Source organism: Lithobates pipiens, unplaced genomic scaffold, assembly GCF_037356315.1.
Source record: "Lithobates pipiens isolate NorthernLeopardFrog02 unplaced genomic scaffold, aLitPip1_a1.2 Scaffold_8, whole genome shotgun sequence".
NCBI lineage: Eukaryota > Metazoa > Chordata > Amphibia > Anura > Ranidae > Lithobates > Lithobates pipiens.
In genome coordinates, this window is record NW_027507903.1 from 598,305,953 (window position 1) to 598,332,997 (window position 27,045).

General features: G+C 46.4%; 1 protein-coding gene across 2 annotated transcripts in view; it reads left to right on the plus strand.

Annotated features, from left to right (window-relative positions):
* Nucleotides 1-27,045, plus strand: part of LOC143961267 (mucin-3A-like) — a 68,588-nt gene that overhangs the window by 26,763 nt on the left and 14,780 nt on the right. For both annotated transcript variants that reach the window (XM_077470508.1, XM_077470509.1), the window contains 5 exons: nucleotides 1,038-1,156; nucleotides 3,269-3,330; nucleotides 6,754-6,887; nucleotides 15,619-15,678; nucleotides 19,088-19,256. In XM_077470508.1, the coding sequence (XP_077326634.1) occupies nucleotides 1,038-1,156; nucleotides 3,269-3,330; nucleotides 6,754-6,887; nucleotides 15,619-15,678; nucleotides 19,088-19,256 (544 nt within the window). The remainder of the gene's footprint in view (nucleotides 1-1,037; nucleotides 1,157-3,268; nucleotides 3,331-6,753; nucleotides 6,888-15,618; nucleotides 15,679-19,087; nucleotides 19,257-27,045) is intronic.

Below are 27,045 nucleotides of genomic sequence, written 5' to 3' on the forward strand. Positions count from 1 at the left end.
CTATTGGCTACTGGCCTCTTTATAGTCCCGTCGTACGTGATTTACGTCACCTCATTCGGAAAGATCGGATTTTCCGACAACTTTGTCCGACCGCGTGTATGCAACACAAGTTTTGGCCACAATCCGTCGAAAAAAAAAAACGGATTTGTGGTTGGAATGTCCGACCGTGTGTACTAGGCATTACTGTATGTGGGTTGAAATTGCCCCTTGCAATCTTCTTTAAAAAGCCTACATGACAGGGTGGCGCAACTGTGAGACAGTTGTCACTGTTATGCCGCGTACACACAGTCGGATTTTTCGCCGGAAAATGTTCGATGGGCGCTTTTTGTTGGAAATTCCGACTGTGTGTAGGCTCCATCCGACATTTTCCATCGGAATTTCCGACACACACAATTTGAGATCTGGATCTCAAATTTTCCAACAACAAAATCCGTTGTCGGAAATTCCGATCGTGAGTACACAATTCCGACGCACAAAGTTCCACGCATGCTCGGATTCAAGCAGAAGAGCCGCACTGGCTATTGAACTTCAATTTTCTTGGCTCGTCGTACATCACGTACTTGACGTTGGGAATTTCCAACAACATTGTGTGACCGTGTGTATGCAAGACAAGTTTGAGCCAACATCTGTCTGAAAAAATCCCATGGATTTTGTTGTCGGAATGTGCGATCGTGTGTACGCGTCATAACAGCTACCAAGGTATTATTTTAGTGAAAGCTGCACATTTCAAATGATTAAAAATAAGTTTGAAATGAGATTAACATGTTTAATGTTCTATGAGGCTTTAGTAATTGGGTCTATATATACTTTAAAGCCAACCTCACACTTTGCATTGCAGTAAGATGTGTTAAAATGCATTACCCCAACGGTAACGCATGATTGGCAGTGCGGTAAAACAACTCATTGGCTCTTTATTTGCTGCAGGACTTAGCTGTATAGTTAGCTACACAATTCGAAAACTGTTTCTGGGAGGGGATTACACCGATGTAAAGAGACCATGACGATCATCACTAAACCAGCTTTCTATCCCTCTACAGATAAGGTCATTGCCAAACTGGCCGTTACAGTTCATGTGGAAAATGTGATTTTTACACCAGAACTGGAGGACACAACATCCCAGGCATACCAAACCTTCCAAAAACGATTCATAGAAGAGGTATGATTGTGGACAGTAGAAATATTGGTGCAGCCATGACACAAGATTCACAGAGGTTTTCTTATGAGGGAATCCTCCTTTCACTCCCATCATCTCTCCTCCTTTCCTTTCTTCTCCTCTGGTCTCATCTTCTACTTTCTTCTTTTCCTTCCCACTTCTCCTAGCCTTTCTTTTCAATCCTTTTTATCTGCTCTCTCTTCTCTTCTCTCTTGTCTTTACCTGTTCATGTTGTTCTCTTCCCCTTCCTTTTCTTCTCTCCTCTGTCATTTCCTCTCCACCCTCGTCTCTTCCCCTTCCTTTTCTTCTCTCCTCTGTCATTCCCTCTCCACCTTCTCTCTTTCCCTTCCTTCTCTTCTCTCCTGTCTTTTCTGCTCCAGCTTCCTCTCTTTCCCTTCTTCTCCTTCCTCCCTTTCTCTCCTCTCTCTCTCGCCCTTTCCTTCTCTCCTCTCCTTCCTTCCCTTCTTTCCCTTCTGCTTCGTTCACTCTCTCTCTCTCCCATCCTCTCCTTGTCTGTCCCATTCATTCCTCTCCTACCCTTTTTTCCCTTTCTATCCTCTCCTCTCTTCTTTGTTTCTTACCTTTTCCTTTACCTCTCCTTTTATCTCCCATGCCTTTATCTCTATCTACCTATGTTTCCCTCCTCTCCTCTATTTTCACCTCTTCTCTCCTCTCCTCTCCCCCTTTTTTATTTTCCTCCTCCCCTCCTCATATTCCCCTTAACTTCTTTGTTTATCTTTTATGCCTTGTCTCCTTTATCTCCTGTCCTTCCCCTTTCCCTCCTCTCTTCTGTGCTCTTCTTTTCTTCAGTCTATCCATTTTATCCCCACTACTCTAATGTCCCGTTCCTTCTCTCTCCCTTCTACTCTCCTTTTATCTCTTTTTTCTCTTCTACCTTCTCCCAACCTCATCTTCTCCCTTCTTATATCCTGTCTGTCCTCCTCTCTCTGCTCTCCTATATGCTTTTCTTTGTTTTCCTTTCTCTCTCCTTTTAAACTCCTCTACCCTTATCTCCCTTTTCCGTCTCTCCCACCTTTTCTCCTTTTATCTCTCTTTCCTCTTCTCCTCTCCTTCCTCTCCTCTTCTTCTTCCTCTCTTGTTTCTACTCTCCTCTCCTTCCTTCTCTTCTCTCATTTTCTTCCTCCCCTCCTCTTCTTCCTCCTCTCCTCTTCTTCTTCCTCTCCTTTTCTTCCTCGTCTCCTTTTCTCTCCTTCCTCCTCTCCTCTCCTCTTCTTTTTGCTCTCCTCTCCTCTTCTTCTTCCTCTCCTTTTCTTCCTCCTCTTCTTTCCTTTCCTCTCCTTTCTCCTCTGCTCTTCTTCTTGCTCTCCTCTCCTCTCCTTCCTTCTTTCCCTTCCATTTTTGTATTCTCCCCCTACCCTTCTCATCTTCTCCTTTCTCCTCATATTTTATCTCCTTTGCCTTTACCTTTTCTCCTTCCTGTTTCCCTCCTCTCCCTTGTGCTCTTCTTTTTTCCCATTTTCTCTCCTTTTTTCTTCTCTAGCATTATCTCTCCTTCCCATCCTCTTCCTTCTTCTCTCCTTTTATGTCCTCTCTATTTATCTTTCTTTTCTCTTCTGCCTTCTCTCCCTGTATCCTCCTCTGCCTTTACTTCCTCTCATTCCTTTTCTTCCTCTTTCCCTCTTCTCCCCTGTGCTCTTCGTTTTTCCCTTCTTCCCTCCTTTTTATCTCCCTTAACCTTAGCCCCCATTCACACCGGTGCGACTTGTAATGCGATTTGACACTTCCAATAAGATAAGTTGCATCCTATTGTCGACAATGGAACCGTTTATATTGCCACCACTAATGTCGCAGCGATTAAAAAAGAGGTTCCTGCACTACTTTTTTACTGATTTGATAATGAAATCGGCAGTGTAAATCGCAACGATGTGTGCTTTGAAATCACACCACAGTAGTACAATTTCAAAGTCGCACCGGTGTGAATGAGGGCTTACTCCCCCTTACCCTTCTCTTGCTTGGGCAAGCCTCACAGTCATCGGTACTGTAAATCTAAAGGGAACTGTGCAGAAATCGTATAGTCAGATTGTAGGGTGCGTGGCTGGCACTAGGGGTTGATTATCACCAAATCTTATGAATTGCTGTTATGTTCTTTTCCAGATAAAACCTTTCTATAACAGCAAGATTTCCAATTTTAAGGATGTAAAAATCAACAAAGCCAGGTGAGACCTAAAATATTATTTGGATCACAGAAATTACAGTACACTACCTTGAAAAAGTATTCATACCCTTTGATATTTTCCACATTTTGCCATGTTACTAACAGCATTTGTATTCAGCCCCCTAACTAAAATCTAGTAGAGCCAATTGCCTTCAGAAATCACCTAATTAGTAAATAGAGTCCACCTGTGTGAAATTTCATCTCAATATAAATACAGCTGTTCTGTGAAGACTTCATAGGTTTGTTAGAGAACCTTAGGGAACAAATAGCATCATAAAGGCCAAGGAACACACCAGACAGGTCAGGGATAGAGTTGTGGAGATGTTTAAAGAAGGGTTAGGTTATAAAAAATATCCCAAGCTTTGAAGATCTCACGGAGCACTGCTCAATCCATCATCTGAAAATGGGAAAGAGTATGGCACAACTGCAAACCTACCAAGACATGTCCGTCCACCTAAACTGACAGGCCGTGTAAGGAGAACATTAATCAGAGAAGCAGAGGCCCATGGTAACTCTGGAGGAGCTGCAGAGATCCACAGCTCAGGTGGGAGAATCTGTCCACAGGACAACTATTAGTCGTGCTCTCCACAAATCTTTAAGGAAGAGTGGCAAGAAAGCCATTGTTGAAAGAAAGCCTAAGGCCGCGTACACACGGGCGGACTGTCTGTCCAACTTAGTCCGCTGAAACACATTTCAGCGGACAGTCCGCTCGTGTGTGGGCTTCAGCTGACTTTTTCAGCGGACAGTCTGGCGGACTAAGTCTTTCGGAATTTCCGTAATATTGTCCGTCCAACTTTGGTTTCAGCGGACAGTCCGCTCGTGAGTAGGCTAGTTGGACGGACTAAGTATGGCGCATGCTCAGAAAGGATTTACACGGCGAAAGGTTGCATTGCTGTGTATTGGACTTCCGATTTCTAGTCCCGTCGTACGTGCTGTACACGTCATCGCGCAAGCTTTCAGCGGACTGTTTGTTCATCGTGTGTGGTCAAGTTCGTTCATTCGAAGGTAGGACGGACTGTCCGTCGGATTGTCTGACGGACTTAGTTGGCCAGACAGTCCGCCCGTGTGTACGCGGCTTAAGAAGTCCTGTTTGCAGTCTGCTGGAAGCCATGTGGGGGACACAGTAAACAGGTGGAAGAAGGTGCTCTGGTCAGATAAGCCCAAAATTTTATTTTTTGACCTAAAAGCAAAACACTATATGTGGCGGAAAACTAACACTGCACATCACCCTGAACGCACCATCCCCACTGTGAAACATGGTGATGGCATTATGTTGTAGGGATACTTTTCTTCAGCAGGGACAGGGAAGCTGGTCAGAGTTGATGAGAAGATGGATGGAGCCAAATACAGGGTAATCTTAGAAGAAAAAAGTGAAAAAATTTGTTGCGCTAAAAAGCAAAATCAATCTATATAAAACAAAAATAGCTGCTAACACAAATATTGCTGGAAACAATATATAAAGATATATGGACAATGATATAGCGCTCTATTCAAAACAAACAAAATATATAAAAAAGTTCATAAACAAGAATATAGTGAATGGCTTCAAAATACGATATCCTCAGATATGGTGATCACATCCAAAGGCAGAAGAAGGAATAGTCATAATCCATTTCATACGCAGAGGAGGAGGGGAACCGTCACCAACACCCAAAAACACTGACTCTTACCATAGATGTACAGATAAAAACGCATGTAGTAAATCACCAAGGGGGAGGCAGTTTTCTATGCTGATTTCCCTTCGTCTACAGAAGCGCAATCATCTCAATGGGAGTCGTCCAATGGGAAAAGAGGATTCCTATTTCTGTTTAGTAGGCACTTCACTTCCCAGGAACTGCTTAAATCTCCAGACCAACAATCCTCCCAAAAACCATAGAAAACATAAAACAAAGTGGCCTCATTGCGCAGGTATACTGATAAACCAATAATCTTTTTATTCTCTAAAACCGTAGTTGAACTCACATTTAAGATGAGATATACAGGCATCAAATGACAATCGGCTACAGATGGAAAGAACGAATGAAGACCACTCCTGTGCTCCTTCTGATGTCACCAGGTCCCAAAAAACGGGCGTTTTTTGGGACCTGGTGACATCAGAAGGAGCACAGGAGTGGTCTTCATTCGTTCTTTCCATCTGTAGCCGATTGTCATTTGATGCCTGTATATCTCATCTTAAATGTGAGTTCAACTACGGTTTTAGAGAATAAAAAGATTATTGGTTTATCAGTATACCTGCGCAATGAGGCCACTTTGTTTTATGTTTTCTATGGTTTTTGGGAGGATTGTTGGTCTGGAGATTTAAGCAGTTCCTGGGAAGTGAAGTGCCTACTAAACAGAAATAGGAATCCTCTTTTCCCATTGGACGACTCCCATTGAGATGATTGCGCTTCTGTAGACGAAGGGAAATCAGCATAGAAAACTGCCTCCCCCTTGGTGATTTACTACATGCGTTTTTATCTGTACATCTATGGTAAGAGTCAGTGTTTTTGGGTGTTGGTGACGGTTCCCCTCCTCCTCTGCGTATGAAATGGATTATGACTATTCCTTCTTCTGCCTTTGGATGTGATCACCATATCTGAGGATATCGTATTTTGAAGCCATTCACTATATTCTTGTTTATGAACTTTTTTATATATTTTGTTTGTTTTGAATAGAGCGCTATATCATTGTCCATAAATCTTAGAAGAAAACCTGTTAGAGTCTGCAAAAGACTTGAGACTGGGGCAGAGGTTCTCCTTCCAGCTGGACAATGACCCTAAACATACAGCCAGAGCTACAATTGAATGGTTTTGATCAAAGCATATTCATGTACTAGAATGGCCCAGTCAAAGCCCAGACCTAAATCCAAATGAAAACCTGTGGTAAGACTTGAAAATTGCTTTTCGCAGATGCTCTCCATCCATTCTGACAGAGCTTGTAATATATTGCAAAGAAGAATGGGCAAAAATGTCACTCTCCAGATGTGTAAAGCTGGTAGAGACATCCCCAAAAAGACTTGCAGCTGTAATTGCAGTGAAAGGCGGTTCTACAAAGTATTGACTCCGGGGGGCTGAATAAAAATGTACACCACATTTTTCACATATTTATTTGTAAAAAAATATTGAAAACCATTTATCATTTTCCTTCCACTTCACAACACTTGGTGTTGGTCTATCACAAAAAATCCCAATACAATACTATTAAGTTTTTGGTTGTAACATGACAAAATGTGGGAAATTTCAAGAGGTATCAATACTTTTTTAAGGCACTGTATGTTATAATGGGATTGGTTGTTCTCCCTGGGTGATCAGCTGTCAGATTCACAGTGAAGAGTGGCAACTGTGGCATAATATTGTTGAAAAAATGTTGGCTGTTGATGCCGTCATTATTCTGGTAAATTCAATGGACATAACAATAGTTCTGTTTTCTGATATTCCTCTTTTAGGAATGGCAGTATCGTTGTGGATCACGAAGTTCTGTTAACGGTGAACTTCAGAAATTATATGGAAGAAACAAAACAAACCGAGCAGCTTCTGCTGAGATATTTGAAAGAGGCCATTTGCACATCCAGCAGTCCAGGTCAGTGCCGGGACAAGGTCATCTAGTGCCCAGGGCGAACATGTCAACCTGCGCCCCCCAAGATGTATGAGCATTATGTGTCAGCAAAAATCCCCAAAGCAATTCCCCCTCCTCCCAGTACAAATCTACCTCCAAAATCCCCCCCAGCACGAATCTTCTTCCCCCATCACCCCTCCCGACACAAACCCCCCTAAATCACTCTTAGCATTCCCCCAAATTTCCCCAACTAGAATAATACTCCCTGCCACTCCTCCAAATTTCCCCTTCCAACATAAATCCCCTTCCCCCTAATCTCCTTGTGGTGCCCCCCCACCTCACAGGATACCACAGTGCCCAGGGCAGCTGCCCCTTCTGCACACCCCTTGTCCCGGCCCTGGTCCAGGTAACCAGGGCAGCTCTGTGGCTCAGAGATGGATAGAAAAAGAAAGCTTTGCCTTAAAGTAGAACTATCTGCAAAACTTTTTTTTTTTCCATTTTGGATAGAGCAAGGGAAGGTTATAACCCATCAGTTTTTTTTTTCCACCATTTATGTCCCGTTGCAAATCTCTGCAAGTCTGTTTGCTTCCTATCCCATAGCCAAACAGGAAGTTAGAGGAAATCCCTGCAAATTAAGGGAATTCCTTGGGGACCCCAGATCACCAAAACTAATGTCCCCATTGGAAGTTTTCCCCTCTATTACTTCTCTGGGCACAACCCAAAGTTTTGGGATTTTCTTTACTTTCCGTGATAATGGTAAACAGGACAAATAAAGAGAGGGTGATTCTCCTTAACAAGGGCACAGATAGCAATAAAAACTGCACTCAGTGTAGTGGGAACTTATTTTTTTGGTCGACGTGCATAGGGCTGCCCTATGTGCGAAAAACGCGCCAAAAAAGTGTGTCTGCCGGCCATGTTTTGGAAGCTTAAAGCAGAAATCACATCTGCACTTTCTGGAAACTTTCTGGGAACACGCAAAAAAGAGTTGCATTATAGGATGCATTAAGGTGAAAAAACACGAGGGTTTACAACCCCTTTAAGGTTAAACTCCCTTCCTCTAAAAAGTTATATCCCTATTGCGGGGTCACCAGTACGGTATTTGTAAATTGAAATCATATCCCCTCTCAAGCGTCTCTTCTCCAGAGAGAATAAGTTCAGTGCTCGCAACCTTCCCTCATAACTAATGTCCTCCAGACCCTTTATTAGCTTTGTTGCCCTTCTTTGTACTCGCTCCATTTCCGAGTACATCCTTCCTGAGGACTGGTGCCCAGAACTGGACGACATATTCCAGGTACGGCCGGATTAGAGTCTCGTAGAGCGGGAGAATTATCGTTTTATCTCTGGAGTTGATCCCCTTTTTAATACATATCAATATTCTGTTTGCTTTGTTAGCAGCAGCTTGGCATTGCATGCCATTGCTGAGCCTATCTTCTACTAGGACCCCCAGGTCCTATTCCATCTTAGGTTCCCCCAGAGGTTCTCCCCCCAGTGTATAGATTGCATTCATATTTTTGCATTATGTTACATTTTTCTACATTGAACCTCATTTGCCATGTAGTTGCCCACCCCATTAATGTGCTCAGATCTTTTTGCAAGGTTTTCACATCCTGCGGAGAAGTTATTGTTCTGCTTAGCTTAGTATCGTCCGCAAATACAGAGGTTGAACTGTTTACCCCATCCTCCAGGTTGTTTATGAATAAATTAAACAGGACTGGTCCCAGGACAGAACCCTGGGGGACCCCACTTCCCACCCCTTACCATTCCAACCGAGTACTCCCTATTTATCACCACTAGGTATGATGTTGATGTTTGGGTCGAATATAAGTTTGACTCGAACATCGGGTGTTCACCCGTTTGTGGAACATCGAACATTATGGGGCTCTTGCGGTAAATTTGAATGCCACGGAATGCCCCGTAATGCACTGTGAGATTGCTGAAAGAGCCATAATTGGCCAAAGGCAGTGTAGCCTATATCTACAGTGCATTCGGTGGTGTACTGTTTCTAATACACTTCAGACGGTGTACACAGTATCTAATACAGTGTGTACAGTTTGTGCACAGTGTGTACAGTACAAAAAATACATCTTGTCAGGAAGGCCACACCAAAGAGATGCAGACACTCAAAGTCCACTAAAAGAGGGAAAGCAGCCTCTGTGTCTACAGTAAACAGTGCTGGCCATGTTATTGAGCCAGAAAATGCAGTTGGTAGAGTGGACAACAAAGCCATCCTCACCTTGCTCATCCTCTCTGACCCAGGCTCAGAGTAGTTTGCCTCCCAACGCAGTTGCCAAAGTGGCCTATTCCACTGTATCCTTGTCCACAGTCACTCTTTCTATAGCCCCACCATCATGCACAGAGGTACGTGTCATGTATATGCTGCTGTAGGATGCGCAGCGATTTAAAGGCTCCAATGTTAGTTTCCAGGTTGAGGAAGGGAGTAACGTGAGTCCAGAGAGAGGGGGTGCCCAAGAAGGACAAGAAACAGGCAGTCATGTTCTCCCAGCTGCAACATACTGCCAAGTTTGCTCCAGTGACGAGGAGGGAGGGGATGATGAGGTCACTGACTGTACTTCGGTGCCCGAGAGAAGAGAAGATGAGGAGGAGGTACAACTCCAATGGGGCAGCATGCCCTCTAGGTGGCAGCTTAAGGGCAGCCACCCTATTGCATCACTCCGCAGGTGCAGGGGCACTGCTGACTTTTAAAAGTTCCTTGGTGTGGGCCTTTTTTGACACGTGTTCAGCAGATTGCACTGTTACAGTTTGCAACCTATGTCTGAAGTGGATCAAGCGTGGCCAGAACAGCAGACGCTTGGGCACCACATGCTTGACCAGACATATGATGACCTGCCGTGCAGTCCGTTGGCAACAGCATTTGAAAGACCCACATCAAAGAAAAAGGCAGACTTCTCTTTGCTCCTCATCTGGGATCTCCAACCCTATTATACCTCCAGTCCTCTCAAAAACCTGCACAGAGAGGAATGAAGGTATAGCAATAGGTGTCCCAAGTACTTGTAGCTAATCTGATAGCAGTACACCACCATCTGAGCTGCCTTTTCAGCTGGTAGACTCTGCCCCTTTCGTGAATTTGTGGAATGTGCTGTATATCAGTGGCAGGTTCCAAAAAATGCCATTTCCTTTCACAGAAGGCCATTCCAGCTCTCAACCGGCATGTGGAAGGCAATGTTTTGGCCTCGTTGGACAGGGCAGTCAGCAGTAAGATTCATATTACTGCTGACTCATGGTCCAGCAGGCATGGGCAGGGGTGTTACTTTTCCTTCACGGTGCATTGGGTAACTCTGCTGGCAGCTGGGAGGGATGCAGGACAGGGTTCAGTGTTGTTGGAGCTTGTTCTGCCACCATGCCTCCAAAATGCTAGTGGTGATTCTGCCACAGCTCTCTCCATCCCCTTCTCTCCTTCTTCCTCTATGGCCTCTTCTGCAGATTTGTCCTCTGAACCAGTGTAAGCGTAAGCTTAAGCGTAATCATTCAAGGGGCTACGCAAGCAGTCAGGCTAAAAGATGCCATGCAGTGCTTGAGTTGGTCAGCCTAGGGGACAGGAGCCACACTGGGGCAGAGATTCTGTCAGCTCTGCAGGGGCAGGCTCAGAGGTGGTTGATGCCAGGAATGGTTGTATGTGATAATGGCACCAACATTCTCTCCGTCCTCCGACGGGGACACTTGACCCATGTTCCATGTTTGGCACACGCCCTGAATTTGGTGGTGCAGCGGTTCTTGAGCAGGTACCCTGGCTTACAGGATCTCCAGGCCAGAAAAGTCTGGTCATTTCCGCTGATCATACAATGCCAGTGCCCAGCTGGCTGACATTCAAAGGGAATGCAACCTGCCCATGAACCGCCTCATTTGTGACATGCCCACCAGGTGGAACTCAATGTTGGCAATGTTTCACACACAGCAGAGGGCCATCAATGAGTACCTGTGCGAGTATGGCACCAGGACAGGGTCAGGAGAACTTGGAATTTTTTCGCCATGCCAGTGGCTACTGATCAAGGATGCATGCACTGTCCTGTCACCATCTGAGGAGGCCACAAGGATGGTGAGCAGTGAAAATACATGCATCAGTGTCCCTCTATTCTTCCTGTTGGAGCACACGCTTTATGGAATCATGGACAGGGCACTTGAGGCAGAACAGCGTGAGGAAGAGGAGGACTTCCTTACCTCTCAAGGCCCCCTTTATCTAGATAGCATTCCTGCGGACTCGCAAAAAACACACAGGAAGAAGAGGAGGAGGATTGTGTCAGCATGGATGTAGAGGATAACACTTGTGTCAGCATGGATGTGTCAGCATGGATGTAGAGCAGTCTTCAAGGGATGGTTTTCAGTCCCCAGAAACCCAAGGAGTTGTACGTGTCTGGGTGGAGGTAGTTACAGATCGTGTGATCCTTAGGGACCCAGAGGACTCAGAATCAAATGCCTCTGCAAGCTTACGCTGCATGGCCTTCCTGATTCTACAAAGCCTGCGAAAGGTATCAAGTAGAGGGATCATTATTGGCTGGCAACCCTTCTTGATCCACGTTACAAGGATAAGGTTGCAGAACTCATACTGCCTTCGCAGAGGGAGCAGAAGATGAAACATCTTCAGGAGCCCTTGAAGAAAGGTTTGTGCAATGCATTTCCAGACCCTGGGAGGCTACCATTTCCTGGTGCTGGACAATGTGTTGCTGAGGCTTCGTTTAGTCAGAGGAAGAGCGCCGCAGAAAGTGACTGATGCTTTTAAACAATTTTTCAGTCCTCAGCGCCAAGGTCTGAACGGTTCATGCAACCATCGCCAGTGTCTGCATTACATGCTGCAGGAATATCTAGGGGCAAGAGCAGACTTGGAGACAGTGGCGGAACTACCGCCATAGCGACCCATGCAGGCGCTATGGGGCCCGCAGCCGCGTGGGGCCCGCAAGTGGCATACTAACTGGGGGTGGGGGGTGGTCCGCACTGGGTGGCACACGCTGCGGGGATGTCAGACGGCGTATGAAACAGTGACAACGGGCAGACTTGGTAGCAGCAGTGGCAATGTGTGCAGGGAGATCCCAGCTCAGGTGGACTGAACCATCAGGCATAAATATAGGGATGTCGGCTGTACTTGACACAATGCTGTGCATTACGTTCTAACAGCCCAGCGAGTACAACTCCCCCCCACCCCCTCCACAGAAATGGAAGAGGCTGCATCGGCTCTGCTCCCTCTCTCCCTCCCCTCTGTGTCCATCCAAGCTCCGTGCAGCCGTGTGCTGTGTCTGAAAGGAATGTGGGGGCGGGAGCGTTTACAAAAGTAGCCGACAGCTACAGAAGCTAGTGTGAACATCCTGGGAACATCCAAGTGAGTTTGCAGCACTATCACTGTGTCTGGACTCTGCCCTCTCTCTCCCAAATCTTTCTCTCCCCCTCTTTCCTCTGTTGTCCTTCAGCAGAATCTTTCATTAACTCTATCCAAAACATTTTCTTTTAACCAGCCGATACTAATAGATGGCCACATCATGTTCCTTTAGCCATGTTTTTCACTAGTGCAATCACAGACATTGCATGTGATTCGCACCACATTGCTGTGCAAATCACATGCAATGTCTGTGCAATGCAAGTTTAGCCATACAAACTGTATGGCTGAAATCATTGCATTCTCTCCAAAATGGTGCAGGACCCTTTTTTGGTCTGCACTGGAATCGGATCGCATGGGTGTTCACACCTATGCGATCCCATGCCTGCACCATTTCACAGTTCGCACTGTGATCTGCAAACTGATCTGGGGATGTGAGTAACTTTACATTGACCCCCGTAGCAGCTTGCAAAGGGCAGTGTGAACCTCCAGAAAACGACATGCAATGCAGGAGTCCGCACTAGAATCGCGCTGATTCCTGCATTGCATATATGTGAACCAGGACTCGAGTTGATTCACACTGATGCACTGTGGTTCAGTTGCAGTGATGATGTATACAGATTTTTCCCGCATTTAACTCCATTTCCACTACAGTCCCACAGACTTCTATTAGGTTACACATTTTGACAACATTTTCTGAAAGCGCACCAAATGTCCGCTATACTGCAACTTTGGTGTGCTTTCAGAAAACACAGTAACATTATACAAACTAATAGAAGTCTGTGGGACTGCAGCTAAAAATGGGGATAAAATGCAGAAAAAACTGCGTGTACCCCAGAACTGCGAAAAACTCCAGGACAGCAATGTGAACTCAAAGGCTGCAGGGTGCTGAGTAATATAAAGGGGTCCAGAGATGCTGTGTAATGTAAAGGGGTCCAGAGGTGCAGGGTGCTGTGTAATGTAAAGGGGTCCAGATGTTCAGGGAGTTGTGTAATGTAAAGGGGTCTAGAGGTGCAGGGGTTCTGTAATGTAAAGGGGTGCAGGGGGTTGTGTAATGTAAAGGGGTCCAGTGGTGCAGGGGGTTGGGTAATGTAAAGTGGTCCAGTGGTGCAGGGGGTTATTTGATGTAAAGGGGTCCAGAGGTGCAGGGGGGCTGTGTAATGTAAAGGGGTCCAGTTTTGGAGAGGGGGTACAAAGTAGTGACAAAGAGATATTGGGGGATGCAGAGGTATGCGGGGGCACAGGGGGTTGTTTTTACATTTTAAAGTGGGGGGTGCCAGATATAGGATCTGCCCTGGGTGCCAAATGCTCTAGGTACCCCCCCCCAGGGCCCGGTGAGGATGAGGAATGTAAGTTTACTGTTAAGCCTCCCAGGCCCTGCGAGTCCGGCCATGTCTTGACACACGCAGCCGCATACAGCAGGAGCAGAGAGCAGAGTGGGTCAGGCAGAACGCTTGAGAGCGCCTGTGAAGGGACATCGTTTTCAGCACATGAGGAGGCTCTGGAGTCTGAACAGGAGGTAGGAAAGGAGTGTAAGACTATCATCTTTTTTTTGTGGGGGGGAGGGCCCAGTACAACATTTTGCTATGGGGCCCTGTGATTTCTAGTTACGCCCCTGCTTGGAGACCTTACCAACAGAGCATTCACTGGGGTACTGGGTCTTGAGGATGGACCACTGGCCAGAACTTGCTCAATATGCTCAATATGCAATTGAGCTACTGACCTGTCTTGCATCCAGCGTGCTTTCTGAACATACATTCAGTTCTGCTAGAGGGTTTGTAAGGGATCAGAGAGTGCACCTGTCCACAGGCTCCGTTGATAGGCTCACATTAATAAAAATGTATCAGTCTTGGATCAGCAGCTATCAAGCACCTAATGCTGATGTAACTGATTGAATTTGCTATGGATGTGGGATCCCTTAAAGACTGCCTATGCTTGCTGACTATCCTATTTCTCCTCAATCTTGATGATGCTAGCTTCCAACTATTTTTGGTTTAGGGCACCACCACCACCCAAGGCCAAACTTTTCTGCCCCTGTTTAACAGGGGCATATAATTTAAAATTGTAATCCAATATTTCACAGCAGGGCCTGTTCCTGCGCCCAACAAGAGTATCTGTGAGGGGTTACAGTGTTGTGGCACCACCACCACTGCCCAAGGCCCAATTTTTCTGCTCCTGTAGGGGCATGTAATTACAATTTTTTATATAATATTTCACAGCAGGGCCCATTCCTGCACCCAACAAGAGTATCTGTGAGGGGTTACATTGTTGTGGCACCACCGCCCAAGGCCCAATTTTTCTTCCCCTGTTTAACAGGTGCATGTAATTACAATTTTTGATCTAATATCTCACAGCAGGGCTCATTTCTGCACTCAACAAGAGTAACTGTGAAAGCTTACAGTGTTTTGGTACCACCGCCCAAGGCCCAATTTTTCCACCCCTGTTTAACAGGAACATGTAATTACAATTTTTGATATAATATTTCACAGCAGTGCCCGTTCCTGCGCTCAATAAGAGTAACAGTGTTCTGGTACCACCAACACCTAAGGCTCAATTTTCTGCAGAGTATATAGGGCAGGCCGTATAGTATATATACTGATGTTCAGAGTATATAGTGCCTGGGGGCTAGGGGGACCCCCATGCCATTTTATTAAAAATTTGGGTGCAGGGTTCCCCTTAATATCCATACCAGAACTGAAGAGCTTGGCATGTATTTTGGGGGTGACATCCACGCCATTTTTTTTGGTATTTTTATCTATATTTCCGGGATCCGACAGTACATTACAGCCAAGAGCAGTTTTAAATGACATTTTTTTAGAAATGTAATTTTGCTCTGGTAATGTTATAAACATGGGAAAGATGTGCTACTTTACAGGCATGCTAAGGACACTCCCAGGCACGATATTTGAAGGAATATTTCATTTTTATTGTTTCCCTTTAAGCATTATTAAAATCACTGCTCCCAAAAAAACTTCTGTTTTTAAAACTTTTTTATTTGCAGTGATAAATGTCCCCTGGGACACGACCCAGGTCCCCAAACACTTTTTATGGCAATAACTTGCATATAAGCCTTTAAAATTAGCACTTTTGATTTTTCATGTTCGTGTCCCATAGACTTTAATGGTTTTTGCGTGTTCGAAATAATTTTTTTATGTTCTGGTGCGAACCAAATCAGGGGGTGTTTGGCTCATCCCTAATCACCACTATCTGAACTCACCCTTGTAGCCAGTGCCAGTAGCCTATGATCCATGCCAATGGACCTTATTGTGTAGAGTAAACATTTATGGGGAACTGTATCAAATGCTTTTGCAAAATCCAGATACACCACATCTACGGACCTTCCTTTTTCTAGATGGCAGCTCACCTCCTCATAGAAGGTTAATAGATTGGTTTGGCAAAAACGAATCTTCATGTTCTTATTCTCTCTCACAGATAAATTGTGCTTCCGTGTAAACACATCCACCGTCACAGCAAAAGAAGTCTCCTTAACAGGTAATTCAATATGCAGATTACTGTATACTGTACTGTGTACTAAGTGAGCTAGTGACACCCAGTGGCCATGCGTGGTATAGCAAATTTAACTAAGGTAACTAAGGGCAGTGGTCATCAATCCTGCCCTCAGGGCTCACTAACAGGCCAGGTTTTATGTATTAACTTTGGGGAGATGCAGACTAGAATACTGCAATCACTGTTAGTGGGCCCTGAGGACAGGGTTGATGGCCAATGACATAAGGCTCATACACACAATCGGACTTTTTGACAATAAACATGCAAATTCGCTGTTTTAAGGCAACATCCCACAGTGTGTATGCTCCATTGGACAAACTTTTTCGGTTTTCATCAGACAAAAGTTAGTTTTGCAAACAGACAAACTTTTCAGCAACATAAGTCCGATAGAGCAAAGTCTGATCGTGTGTACAGAAAACCATCGGACTTTAGTCCAAAGTACAAACACGCATGCTCAGAACCAATGCAAAAGATCAGACAACAATACAGAAATTTACCAGAGGTTGCCGTAAAGAGCAGAAAAACCACGTGATTTGGTGAAAGTCGGCTGAAAAAGTCCTGCCGTGTGAATGCAATACAAGTTCACGGCCAATGCCCTTTGGACAGAAATCCATGGGAAAGTTTGTTTGAAGTCCGATCGTATGTACGAGGCTTTAAGGGTAACCAAGAACAAGAAATATAATCTATATTGCAGTTTACTAGTCTTTAGATGTGGTGGCTTCTTTCCTTTTAATTTTTTATTTTTAGGCTAGCAAACACTTGTGAATCACTTGCTATGAGCTGAATGAAGGCAAAAATGTTGTCATTCTTTTGTAAACTACTAATCTCCACATCCCCCATGTAATGGAGATGAACAAAGGCTGGGCTTTAAATGTGTTTGGAGAGACTGAAGGACTGAAAATGTGTTCAGGTCTCCATTTAGTATAGGGGTATTAGTATGGCTTCCTCTATTGATACAGTGGAGGAATGAGCGCTGCCACCCAGCGGAGGGATAGGATGTGCGTTACTGGTGCAAGCACCAGGTGAAAATAATGGGAACAAATAAACAAATGCAGCCACCACAGCTAAGGACTGTTTAAATCGCAATGTAAGCATACCTCTCAACCTTGGCACCTAACACAGTGTATAGACTACAGGTCTATGTAATGTACTACACAGCATGTACAGTAAAGTGTATCCATTAGTACAACATTGTCTTATAGCTGTGAGGAGTATGTATCATTGGATCATAGGAGCCCTAATATTGCTGGTTAATGATAACAATAAAAAAGTGCCCCAACGTCAGCTATGGGGAAAGACAAGTGGGCAGTGTTGGGAGTAAAGGGATTATCCTGGAGTCAGTGGGAAGAAAAAACGCCTGTCGGTGGACAATGAAAGAGCAGAATTAGAGGAGAATAAAAAAAGTGCCTACTGGTGGGGGGATAACAGTGCCCAGTGGAGGGAAGGAACAATAGTGCTGGGGGGGGGGGGGGGCAATAGGGCCCAGCAGGGGAGATGGTGTTGAACAATAGTATCCAGTAGGGTAAAGTGCCCAGGCTTAGGGGTTGTGGGGAGGAGCAATAGAGCCCACCAGGGGTAGGGTCAATAGTGCCCAGCGGAGGGGAGGAACAAGAGTGCTGGGGAGAGGACAATAGTGCCCAGGCTTAGGGGTTGTGGGGATGAGCAGTAGAGCCCACCAGGGGTGGAGACAATAGTGCCCAGTGGAGGGGAGGAACAATATTGCCCAGTGGTGGGATGGGGTGGAATGATAGTGCCCAGTGGGGGGAGGGGTAATAGTGCTCGAGAGGGGGTGGAGAGAAACAATAGTGCCCGAGGAGGAGGGGGAGCAATAGTGCCCAGCGCGCGTACGCACGGGGAGGGGGGAGTGTAGGACAATAGTGCCCAGGCTTAGAGGTTGTGGGGAGGAAAGTAGAGCCCACCAGGGGTGGGTACAATAGTGCTCAGTTGAGGGGAGGACAACAGTGCCCAGTGGGGCGATAGGGTGGAACGATAGTGCCCAGTGGGAGGTGTGGGGGGGCAATAGTGCCTGGTAGGGGGTGGGGGGAACAAAAATGCCCAGTTGGGTGTGGGGGATTATATTTCTCATCTATCGGTGGGGAGAATAGCTAGTGTCCAGAGGGGGGAGGGGAGGATATTTAGTGCCCTGTGGGGGGGGGGGACAATAGTGCCCAAGGGGGAAGAAGGGACAATGACCCCCAGTGGGGGAACAATAGTGCCCAATGGGGGTGGGGGATTATATTGCTTTTCTTGGGGTGGAGAGGATAGCTGGTGCCCAGCAGAGGTTGAGGAGGATAAATAGTGCCCAATGGGGAGTGAGGGACAATAGTGCCCAGTGGGGGAGTCAGGGAGAACAATAATATCCAGTGGGGATTCTAGGAGAACAATAGCATCCAGAGGGGGTAGGCAGGAACCGCAGAGTCCAGTGGGGAACATTAATGCCCAGCAGGGAGGTAAGGAAGATAAATAGTGCCCATGTTACTTGGAGTTACCCGTTAATTGTTATTAACCATTTGGCTGCCAAGAATGTATTACACAGTGACGTCTCATGTCAGTACCTTTTACCTAGGTAGCCAATGACTCTAAAACTGAAAGTGATTTTAGCGTGTCTAGTGACATCATGTGGCCATTCTTGGTATAGCAGAGCACTCTTTTGTGGGTTATAGTGACCTCAAGTGGTCACTGTGTATTTTGCAAGCGGTACTGATTTAAACTATGTATTTTCATTTGTGCAAATAGTTTTTTTTATTCTAAAGTATGGAAACTTCATATTGGTGTTAGTCATTTTGAGTATTCAATCTATATGGCATTAAGAGCGTCTAATAATGCTTTCACATTTGGTCAATGACCATTGTTCTGTGAGGTTTAGAAGCCTCCTGTTGCTATGCTAGAAAGATACTGTTCTCTGAGCTTTAGTGACCTCATGTGGTTATTCCATGTATAGCAGAACATTGTTTTGTGTGGTTCGGGGACCTCATGTGGCCATTCTAAGTATAGCAGAACATTGTTTAGTGGTGTCATGTGTTCATTTCATATATTGCAAAATGTATTGATTCACACGCATGGAGGCCATGGGAAAAGGTAAAAGTGATAAAACAGAACATACTATTATGTCCCATTGGGACCTGTACATGAGAATAATATCTCATCCAGCTAATTGATGGCAAATATTACTGTCCTTTTTAAACAACTCTACATTTGGAGAGTTCACACATACGGTATCATTCCTAATGTCCTACATTTTATAGAACCTGATCCTCTCTTGTCAAATCTCTTTGAAAAATTATGTATCAGAACATTATCCACTGTAACACTGCTTGCATAAAAATATAAAGTAACAAAAAAACAACCTATAAGAGATGTGGACAAGTTCCGTAATATGCCTTTTATTTAACAGAACTCTGTTCAGAGGATGAAGCTATTCCAGAAGAAATGAAAATGTATTTCCATGGTTTGAATGAAACAACTTTTCTTCTATGCATGACCGAGTGCAGTGAAAATAACGAGTCGCCAATCAATTGTAACTGGGGGATGTGTTCCACTAGTGCAGCAGGATCTAACTGCAAGTAAGACGTTAACTGATTATTCCATATACACATCAATCACCAAGGACATGACTATAACCATGGTGCTCCAGTGTTATAGTCATGTTCTGTTATGTTCTCTGAGTTCAGATATCTTTGATACCACATTGTGTTGTGTCTTCACTTAGAGGAAGCAGCCATAGGGGATCAGATATCCAAAACAGGGCTGGACTGGCCTACTGGGACAGAGTGAAAATTCCCCATAGGCCACCAGGCTGCCTGCCCCGGGGCCGTTTTAAACTGTGGATGCAAAAAAATCTGTCTGTGGGCCGACATGTCAACTGCTCGTGCGCCCGTACACTCTTGGCCATTTTCAGGCAGGCGGGAGCATGTGCAGTGACATAATGGTGGGCACCATTTTCAAATGTAAGGCACTCGTTTCAGTGGTGGCGCACGCCTCTCCACACCAGGTAAGACCGGACCCCTCTGCAGCCTCTGACCACCTCCTGTTACTCTCCTGTACCATGTCCTCACAGCCTAGGACCACCTCCTGTACCATATCCTCACAGCCTATGACCACCTCCTGTACCATGTCGGCACAGCATATGACCACCTCCTGTACCATGTCCGCACAGCCTATAATCCCCTCCTGTACGTCCATGTCCGCACAGCCAATGACCACCTCCTGTACCAGGTCCGGACAGCCTATGACCACCTCCTGTACCATGTCAGCACAGTCTATAATCAACTCCTATACCATGTCCGCACAGCCTATGACAACCTATACCATGTCCACACAGCCTATGACCACCTCCTATACCATGTCCGCACAGCCTATGATACCTATACCATGTCCACACAGCCTATGACCACCTCATATACCATGTCCGCACAGCCTATGACCACCTCCTGTACCATGTCGGCACAGTCTATGACCATCTTCTGTACCATGTCCACACAGTTTATGACCACCTCCTGTACCATGTCCGCACAGCCTATGACCACCTCCTGTACCATGTCAGCACAGTCTATAATCACCTCTTGTACCATGTCCGAACAGCCTATGATTACCTCCTATACCATGTCCGTATAGCCTATGACCACCTTCTGTACCATGTCCAAACAGCCTATGATCACCTCCTATACCATGTCCACACAGCCTATGATCACCTCCTGTACCATGTCTACACAGCCTATGACATCTCCTATACCATGTCCGCACAACTTATGACCACTTCCTGTACCATATCCGCACAGCCTATGATCACCTCCTATACCATGTCCACACAGCCTATGACCACCTCCTATACCATGTCCGCACAGCCTATGACATCCAGGGCCAGATTAAGAGCATCATGGGCCTGGTGCTAAGGATTTTGGTGGGCCTTTTTATGAAAATAAATAAAATTAAAATGCAAAAATTTTTTTGTTAAATTAAATTAAAGAGGGGGGGGGGGGGGTGATACCGAGAAAGGGGGCTGAGGGAGGGGAAGAGAGAGAGAAAGGGGGTGAGAGGGGACAAGAGAGAGGGGGAAAGAAAAAGGGGAATAGAGAGAGGGTGGTGGGAAAGAGGGGGTTGAAGGGGGCAAGAAAGAGAATGGGGGATGAAGGTGGTGAGAGAGAACAGGGTGCAAGAGAGGGGATGAGAGATAGAGGGGGTGAGTGGGTAAAAGAGAGAAAGAGGGGGGGTGAGAGTCTGTGGGGGGGGGGGGGGGGGCACAGCATAGCACATTACACGGGGGGGGGGGGATAGCCCAGTATATTACATGGTTGGCACAACACATTACATGGTGGATACATGGATACAGTACATTTAATGGTGGGCAAAGCACAGCAAATTACATAGTGGGCACAGCACATGACATGGTTGCTACTGCACAACACAGCACATTCCATGGTGGACACAACACAGCACATGCACAAGGTGAGCATAGGACCTTATATGGTGGGCACAGCACATGACATGGCGGGCACAGCTGAGCACATTACATAGTGAGCACTGCACAGCACATTATATGGTGGGCACAGCATATTATATGTTGGGTACTGCACATGGCATAGTGGGCACTGCACAGCACAAAACAAGGTGGGCACTGAATGACACCACATGACATGGTGGGCACAGTACAACACAGCACAGCACATTACATTTTGAGCACAGCACATTAAATGGTGGACACCGCACATGACATAGTGAGCCCTGCACACCACATTCCATTGGGCACATTGGTGGGCACTGCACGACACAGCACAGGCAATTACATTGTGAGCACAGCACATTAAATAGTGGACACCACACATTATATGGTGAGCCCCCACATTCCATTGTGGGTACTGCAGGACACATGCCATGTTGGACAATGTACAGCACATTACATGGTGGGCACAGCACATTACATGGTAGGCACTGCATGGCGCAGCACATGACATGGTGGGCACTGCACAGCAATTTAAATGGTGGGCACTGTATGATACATCACATTACATGGTGGGCACTGCCTGGCACAGCCCATTACATGGTGGGTACAACACATTACATGGTGGGCACTGCATAGCATAGCACATTTCATGGTGGGCAATGCAACTGCACATTACATGTTAGGAACGGCATATTAAATGGTGGGCACTGCTGAACAGCACAGCACATTACACAGTGGGCACAACACATTACATGCTGAGCACAGCACATGGCATGGTGGGAACTGCACATGATGTGGTGGGCACTGCATGGAACAGCACATTACATATTGGGCACTGCACATTACATGGTGGGATCACTGCATGGCACAGCACATGACATGGTGGGCATTGCACATGACATGGTGGGCACTGGGAGGCACATAACATGACATGGTGGGCACTGCACATTACATGGCAGGCACTGCATGGCACAGTATATGACATGGTGGGCAATGCATGGCACATGACATGACATGGTCAGCACTGCACATTACATGGTGGGCACTGCACATTACATGGTGGTAACAGCACATTACATTGTGGGCACTGCACATTACATGGTGGGTAATGCAAGGCACAGCATGACATAGTGGGCACTGCACATCACATGAAGAGCAATGCAATGTACAGCACATGACATGGTGGGCACTGCACGTTACATAGTGAGCACTGCAATGCACAGCAAATGACATACTGGACACAGCACATTACATGGGGGCACTGCAATGCACATGACATGACATGGTGGGCACAGGACATGACATGATGGGCACTGCACGACATAGTGGGCATTGCACATTACATAGTGGGCACTGCATTGCACATGACATGGTGGGCACTGCAATGCACAGCACATGACATGGTGGGCACTGGGCACAAGAGAGCACATGACATGGTGGGCACTCGGCACAAGAGCACATTACATGGGTTCACTGGGCACAAGAGCACATTACATGGTGGGCACTGGGCACAAGAGCACATTACATGGGGTCACTGGGCACAAGAGCACATTATATGGGGGGCACTGGGTACAAGAGAGCACATTACATGTGGGGCACTGGGTACAAGAGAGCACATTCCATGGGGGGCACTGGGTACAAGAGAGCACATTACATGGGGGGCACTGGGCACAAGTGAGCACATTGCATGGGGGCACTGGGCACAAGAGAGCACATTACATGGGGGGCACTGGGCACAAGAGCACATTACATGGGGGTCACTGGGCACATTACATGGGGGGCACTGGGCACAAGAGAGCACATTACATGGGGGGAAGCAGCAGTGTGTCCCCTAGCGCAATAATTACACAACACCTCCCTAACAAATTTACTAACCTCATGTCAACAGCATCGGATATGTCCTTCCTCCCGGGCTCCTGCTGCATAGGACAACATCAGCGCCCCTCCCCCAGACAGCTCCCAGACACAGAGGATCTGTGTGAGTGGAACAGATCCTGTGATAGGAGTCACACATCTGCAGAGACAAGACTTGGCTGCAGTGACTACACTTGTCTCCTCCATGTGTGCAGTGTACAGAGGGCTCCTCCTCCTTCCAGAAGGCTACAGATACTGATAAGCTACTGGCATGGGCCTATATTGAGGGAGGGGCCTGGAGCTGCAGCTCCACAAGCCCCTATGTTAATCCGGTGTTCTGCCTAATAGAGTCCGGCCATCCATATGTGTCCGCTCCGTACTGCGCATGCGCAGTATGGAGCAGACGAAGCTTCGGAAAATCTCCGAAGCTGAACGGCGCCTGCGCCGTGAGTGGAGGAGGTAGCCCCACTATCCAAGCGGACATAGGGTTTAGAATTTTAGAGGGCCCCTCGCGGGCGAGCTTCGCTCGCCACGCTTCGGGCTCGGCCTCGCTGCGCTCGGCTCTTTTTTATTCTAACTCTATGTCCACTTGGATAGTGGGGATAGAACCTGGACTCACGGCGCAGGCGCCGTTCGTCCTCGGCAATTTTCGGAATCAGTGCTCCTGTGTACTGCGCATGCGCAGTACGCAGAGGACAGCATCTGATGGAGGACCCTATTTGACAAGACACCGGCCCTGATGACATCTCCTATACCATGTCTGCACAGCCTATGGCCATCTCCTGTACCATGTCTGAACAGCCTATGATCACCTCCTATACCATGTCCACACAGCCTATGACATCTCCTATACCATGTCCACACAGCCTATGATCACCTCCTATACCATGTCCACACAGCCTATGATCACCTCCTTTACTATGTCCGCACTGTCTATGACATCTCCTATACCATGTCCGCACAGCCTATGACTACCTCCTATACCATGTCCGCACAGTCTATGACATCTCCTATACCAAGTCTGCACAGCCTATGGCCATCTCCTGTACCATGTCCACACAGCCTATGACCACCTCCTGTACCATGTCCATACAGCCTATGATCACCTCCTATACCATGTCCACACAGCCTATGATCACCTCCTTTACTATGTCCGCACAGTCTATGACATCTCCTATACCATGTCTGCACAACCTATGACCACCTCCTGTACCATATCCGCACAGCCTATGATCACCTCCTATACCATGTCCGCACAGTCTATGACATCTCCTATACCAAGTCTGCACAGCCTATGACCATCTCCTGTACCATGTCTGAACAGCCTATGATCACCTCCTATACCATGTCCACACAGCCTATGACATGTCCTATACCATGTCCACACAGCCTATGACATCTCCTATACCATGTCCACACAGCCTATGACCACCTCCTGTACCATGTCCATACAGCCTATGACATCTCCTATACCATGTCCGCACAGCCTATGACTACCTCCTATACCATGTCCGCACAGTCTATGACATCTCCTATACCATGTCTGCACAACCTATGACCACCTCCTGTACCATATCCGCACAGCCTATGATCACCTCCTATACCATGTCCACACAGCCTATGATCACCTCCTATACCATGTCCGCACAGTCTATGACATCTCCTATACCATGTCCACACAGCCTATGACCACCTCCTGTACCATGTCCATACAGCCTATGATCACCTCCTTTACTATGTCCGCACTGTCTATGACATCTCCTATACCATGTCCACACAGCCTATGACATCTCCTATACCATGTCCACACAGCCTATGACCACCTCCTGTACCATGTCCATACAGCCTATGATCACCTCCTATACCATGTTCACACAGCCTATGACATCTCCTATACCATGTCCACACAGCCTATGACCACCTCCTGTACCATGTCCACACAGTCTATGACATCTCCTATACCATGTCCGCACAGTCTATAACCATCTCCTATACCATGTCCGCACAGCCTATGACCATCTCCTCTACCATGTCCGAACAGCCTATGAGGGGGGGTTGTACTAAGGGGGAGGTCTATACTGATGGAGGGGGGTCTGTACTGATGGAGGGGGTCAGTACTTAGTGGGGGGTCTATACAGAGGAAAGGGGTCTGTACTTAGTGAAGACGGTCTGTACTGAGGGGGGGGCTATAGTTGGTGGAGAGGGGGGTGACTAATTTGTTTCCGCCCTGGGCAGGGGTGGACTGATAACTCATGGGGCCCCGGACAATAGGAGATTATGGAGCCCCCAGGCAATCCGAGATTATGGGGCCACACAGTATACAATCACACAGTATACACATACATGTACACACAGTATACACAGACATGTTTCTATTGGATGAGAAGGTACTGGAGAGGTGGGGCAGCTATAATCTCAGGATTTTTAGACCAAAAGGATTTCGGAAAGGGACAGTTCTGAGACAGATTTTTACATACTGTCACTGGTTTTACTGAGGCTGGGAACCCTGATGGGGCCCCCTAGTGGCTCGGGGCCCTCGGGCAGTGCCCGAGTGGCCCAATGGTTAGTCCACCCCTGGCCCTGGGTGACACCAACCCTAGTGATGCCACTGATTGTGGGTCCTCCTCTGATCAATATCTGAATTTCTAATTATCTCCTCTCAGGGGCATCAGCCCAACATATCTAATTAGTATTGGGTTCAGGTAGCAAATGCCACTCCCTACTGTCCCAGTCCTCCCATAAGTATAGAAATAATTATTATGCCAACAGTTTTCACAGAATTTTACAAAAATAAGGGAGACAGTACAGTTACAATCCAACACAAGAAGATTCAGAGGATCCTGTCCATGAGAGCTTACAATGTAAAGGGAGAGGCAAGAGATACAAATGGTAATGACTGTGGGGGAATGATATGAAGAAATAAGTCAAATTCCAGTTGTAAGGTAGCAGGATAGACTTCCCTAATGCCGCATACACATAATTGGAAATTCGGCCAGCAAAAGACTGATGAGAGCTTTTGGTCGGAAAATTCGATTGTGTGTATACTCCATCGGACTTTTGCTGGACGAATTTCAGCCAGCAAAAGATTGAGAGCAGGTTCTCAATTTTTCGGTCGGAAAAAGTTCCTATCCAAAAATGCGTTTGTGTGTATGCAATTCCGACACGCAAAAACTCACGCATGCTCAGATTCAGCTACGAGACGGAAGCTATTGGCTACTGGCTATTGAACTTCCTTTTTCTAGTCCCGTCGTACGTGTTGTACGTCACCATGTTCTTGACGGTCGGAATTTGGTGTGACCCTGTGTATGCAAGACAGGTGGAGCGAAATCCCGTCGGAATTCCGTCGGGAAAACCATCAGAGTTTTTTCCGACCAAAATTCAGATCGTGTGTACGCGGCATAAGGAGATGAGTTTTCAAGGATCGACTGAAAGCGGAAAGATTAGGAGATAGCTGGATGGATGAGGGTAGGGAGTTCTAGAGGATGGTGGTGGCTCTGGAGAAATCCTGGAGATGAGCATGGGAGGAGGTGATGAGGGGCTAGAGAGCAGGAGGTCTTGGTAGGAAGGAAGAAGATGGCATGAGTGAAATGAGGGCGGTGATGTAACTTGGGGCATTTACAGTAATAATAGTGATCCAGGCAATTCAAGGAAACACCCTCTGATAGATTTAGGTAGAGTGGTTTACTGATAAAACTAGTTCTATATGTGTCTCTGACTTGAATATTTTGAATTAGAACTGTTTTATATGTGTTTTTTTGAAGATCATTGACTTATAACATATAGTAACCTTATATATAAGTAGGCCAGATGACTTACAGTTGTAGTGCTACCCTTTGCTAGGGCAGCTTATTAAAGTCTCATGTTCTATTTTTTGGGTAAGTACTCAGTGTCCTTCCAGCTTGGAAAGTAACTCTCTAATTCCAGCAGACAGGCTGCCTCTGTGAACTCCCAAAGCAGGTCTTCAGTGGCACCCCTCTTTGGTCCCTGAAGGGGTTTGTGGCTGAGCAGTTGTCAGAAAGTGCAGCAGCCAGGCAAACAGCAACTTCACACTTTGATCC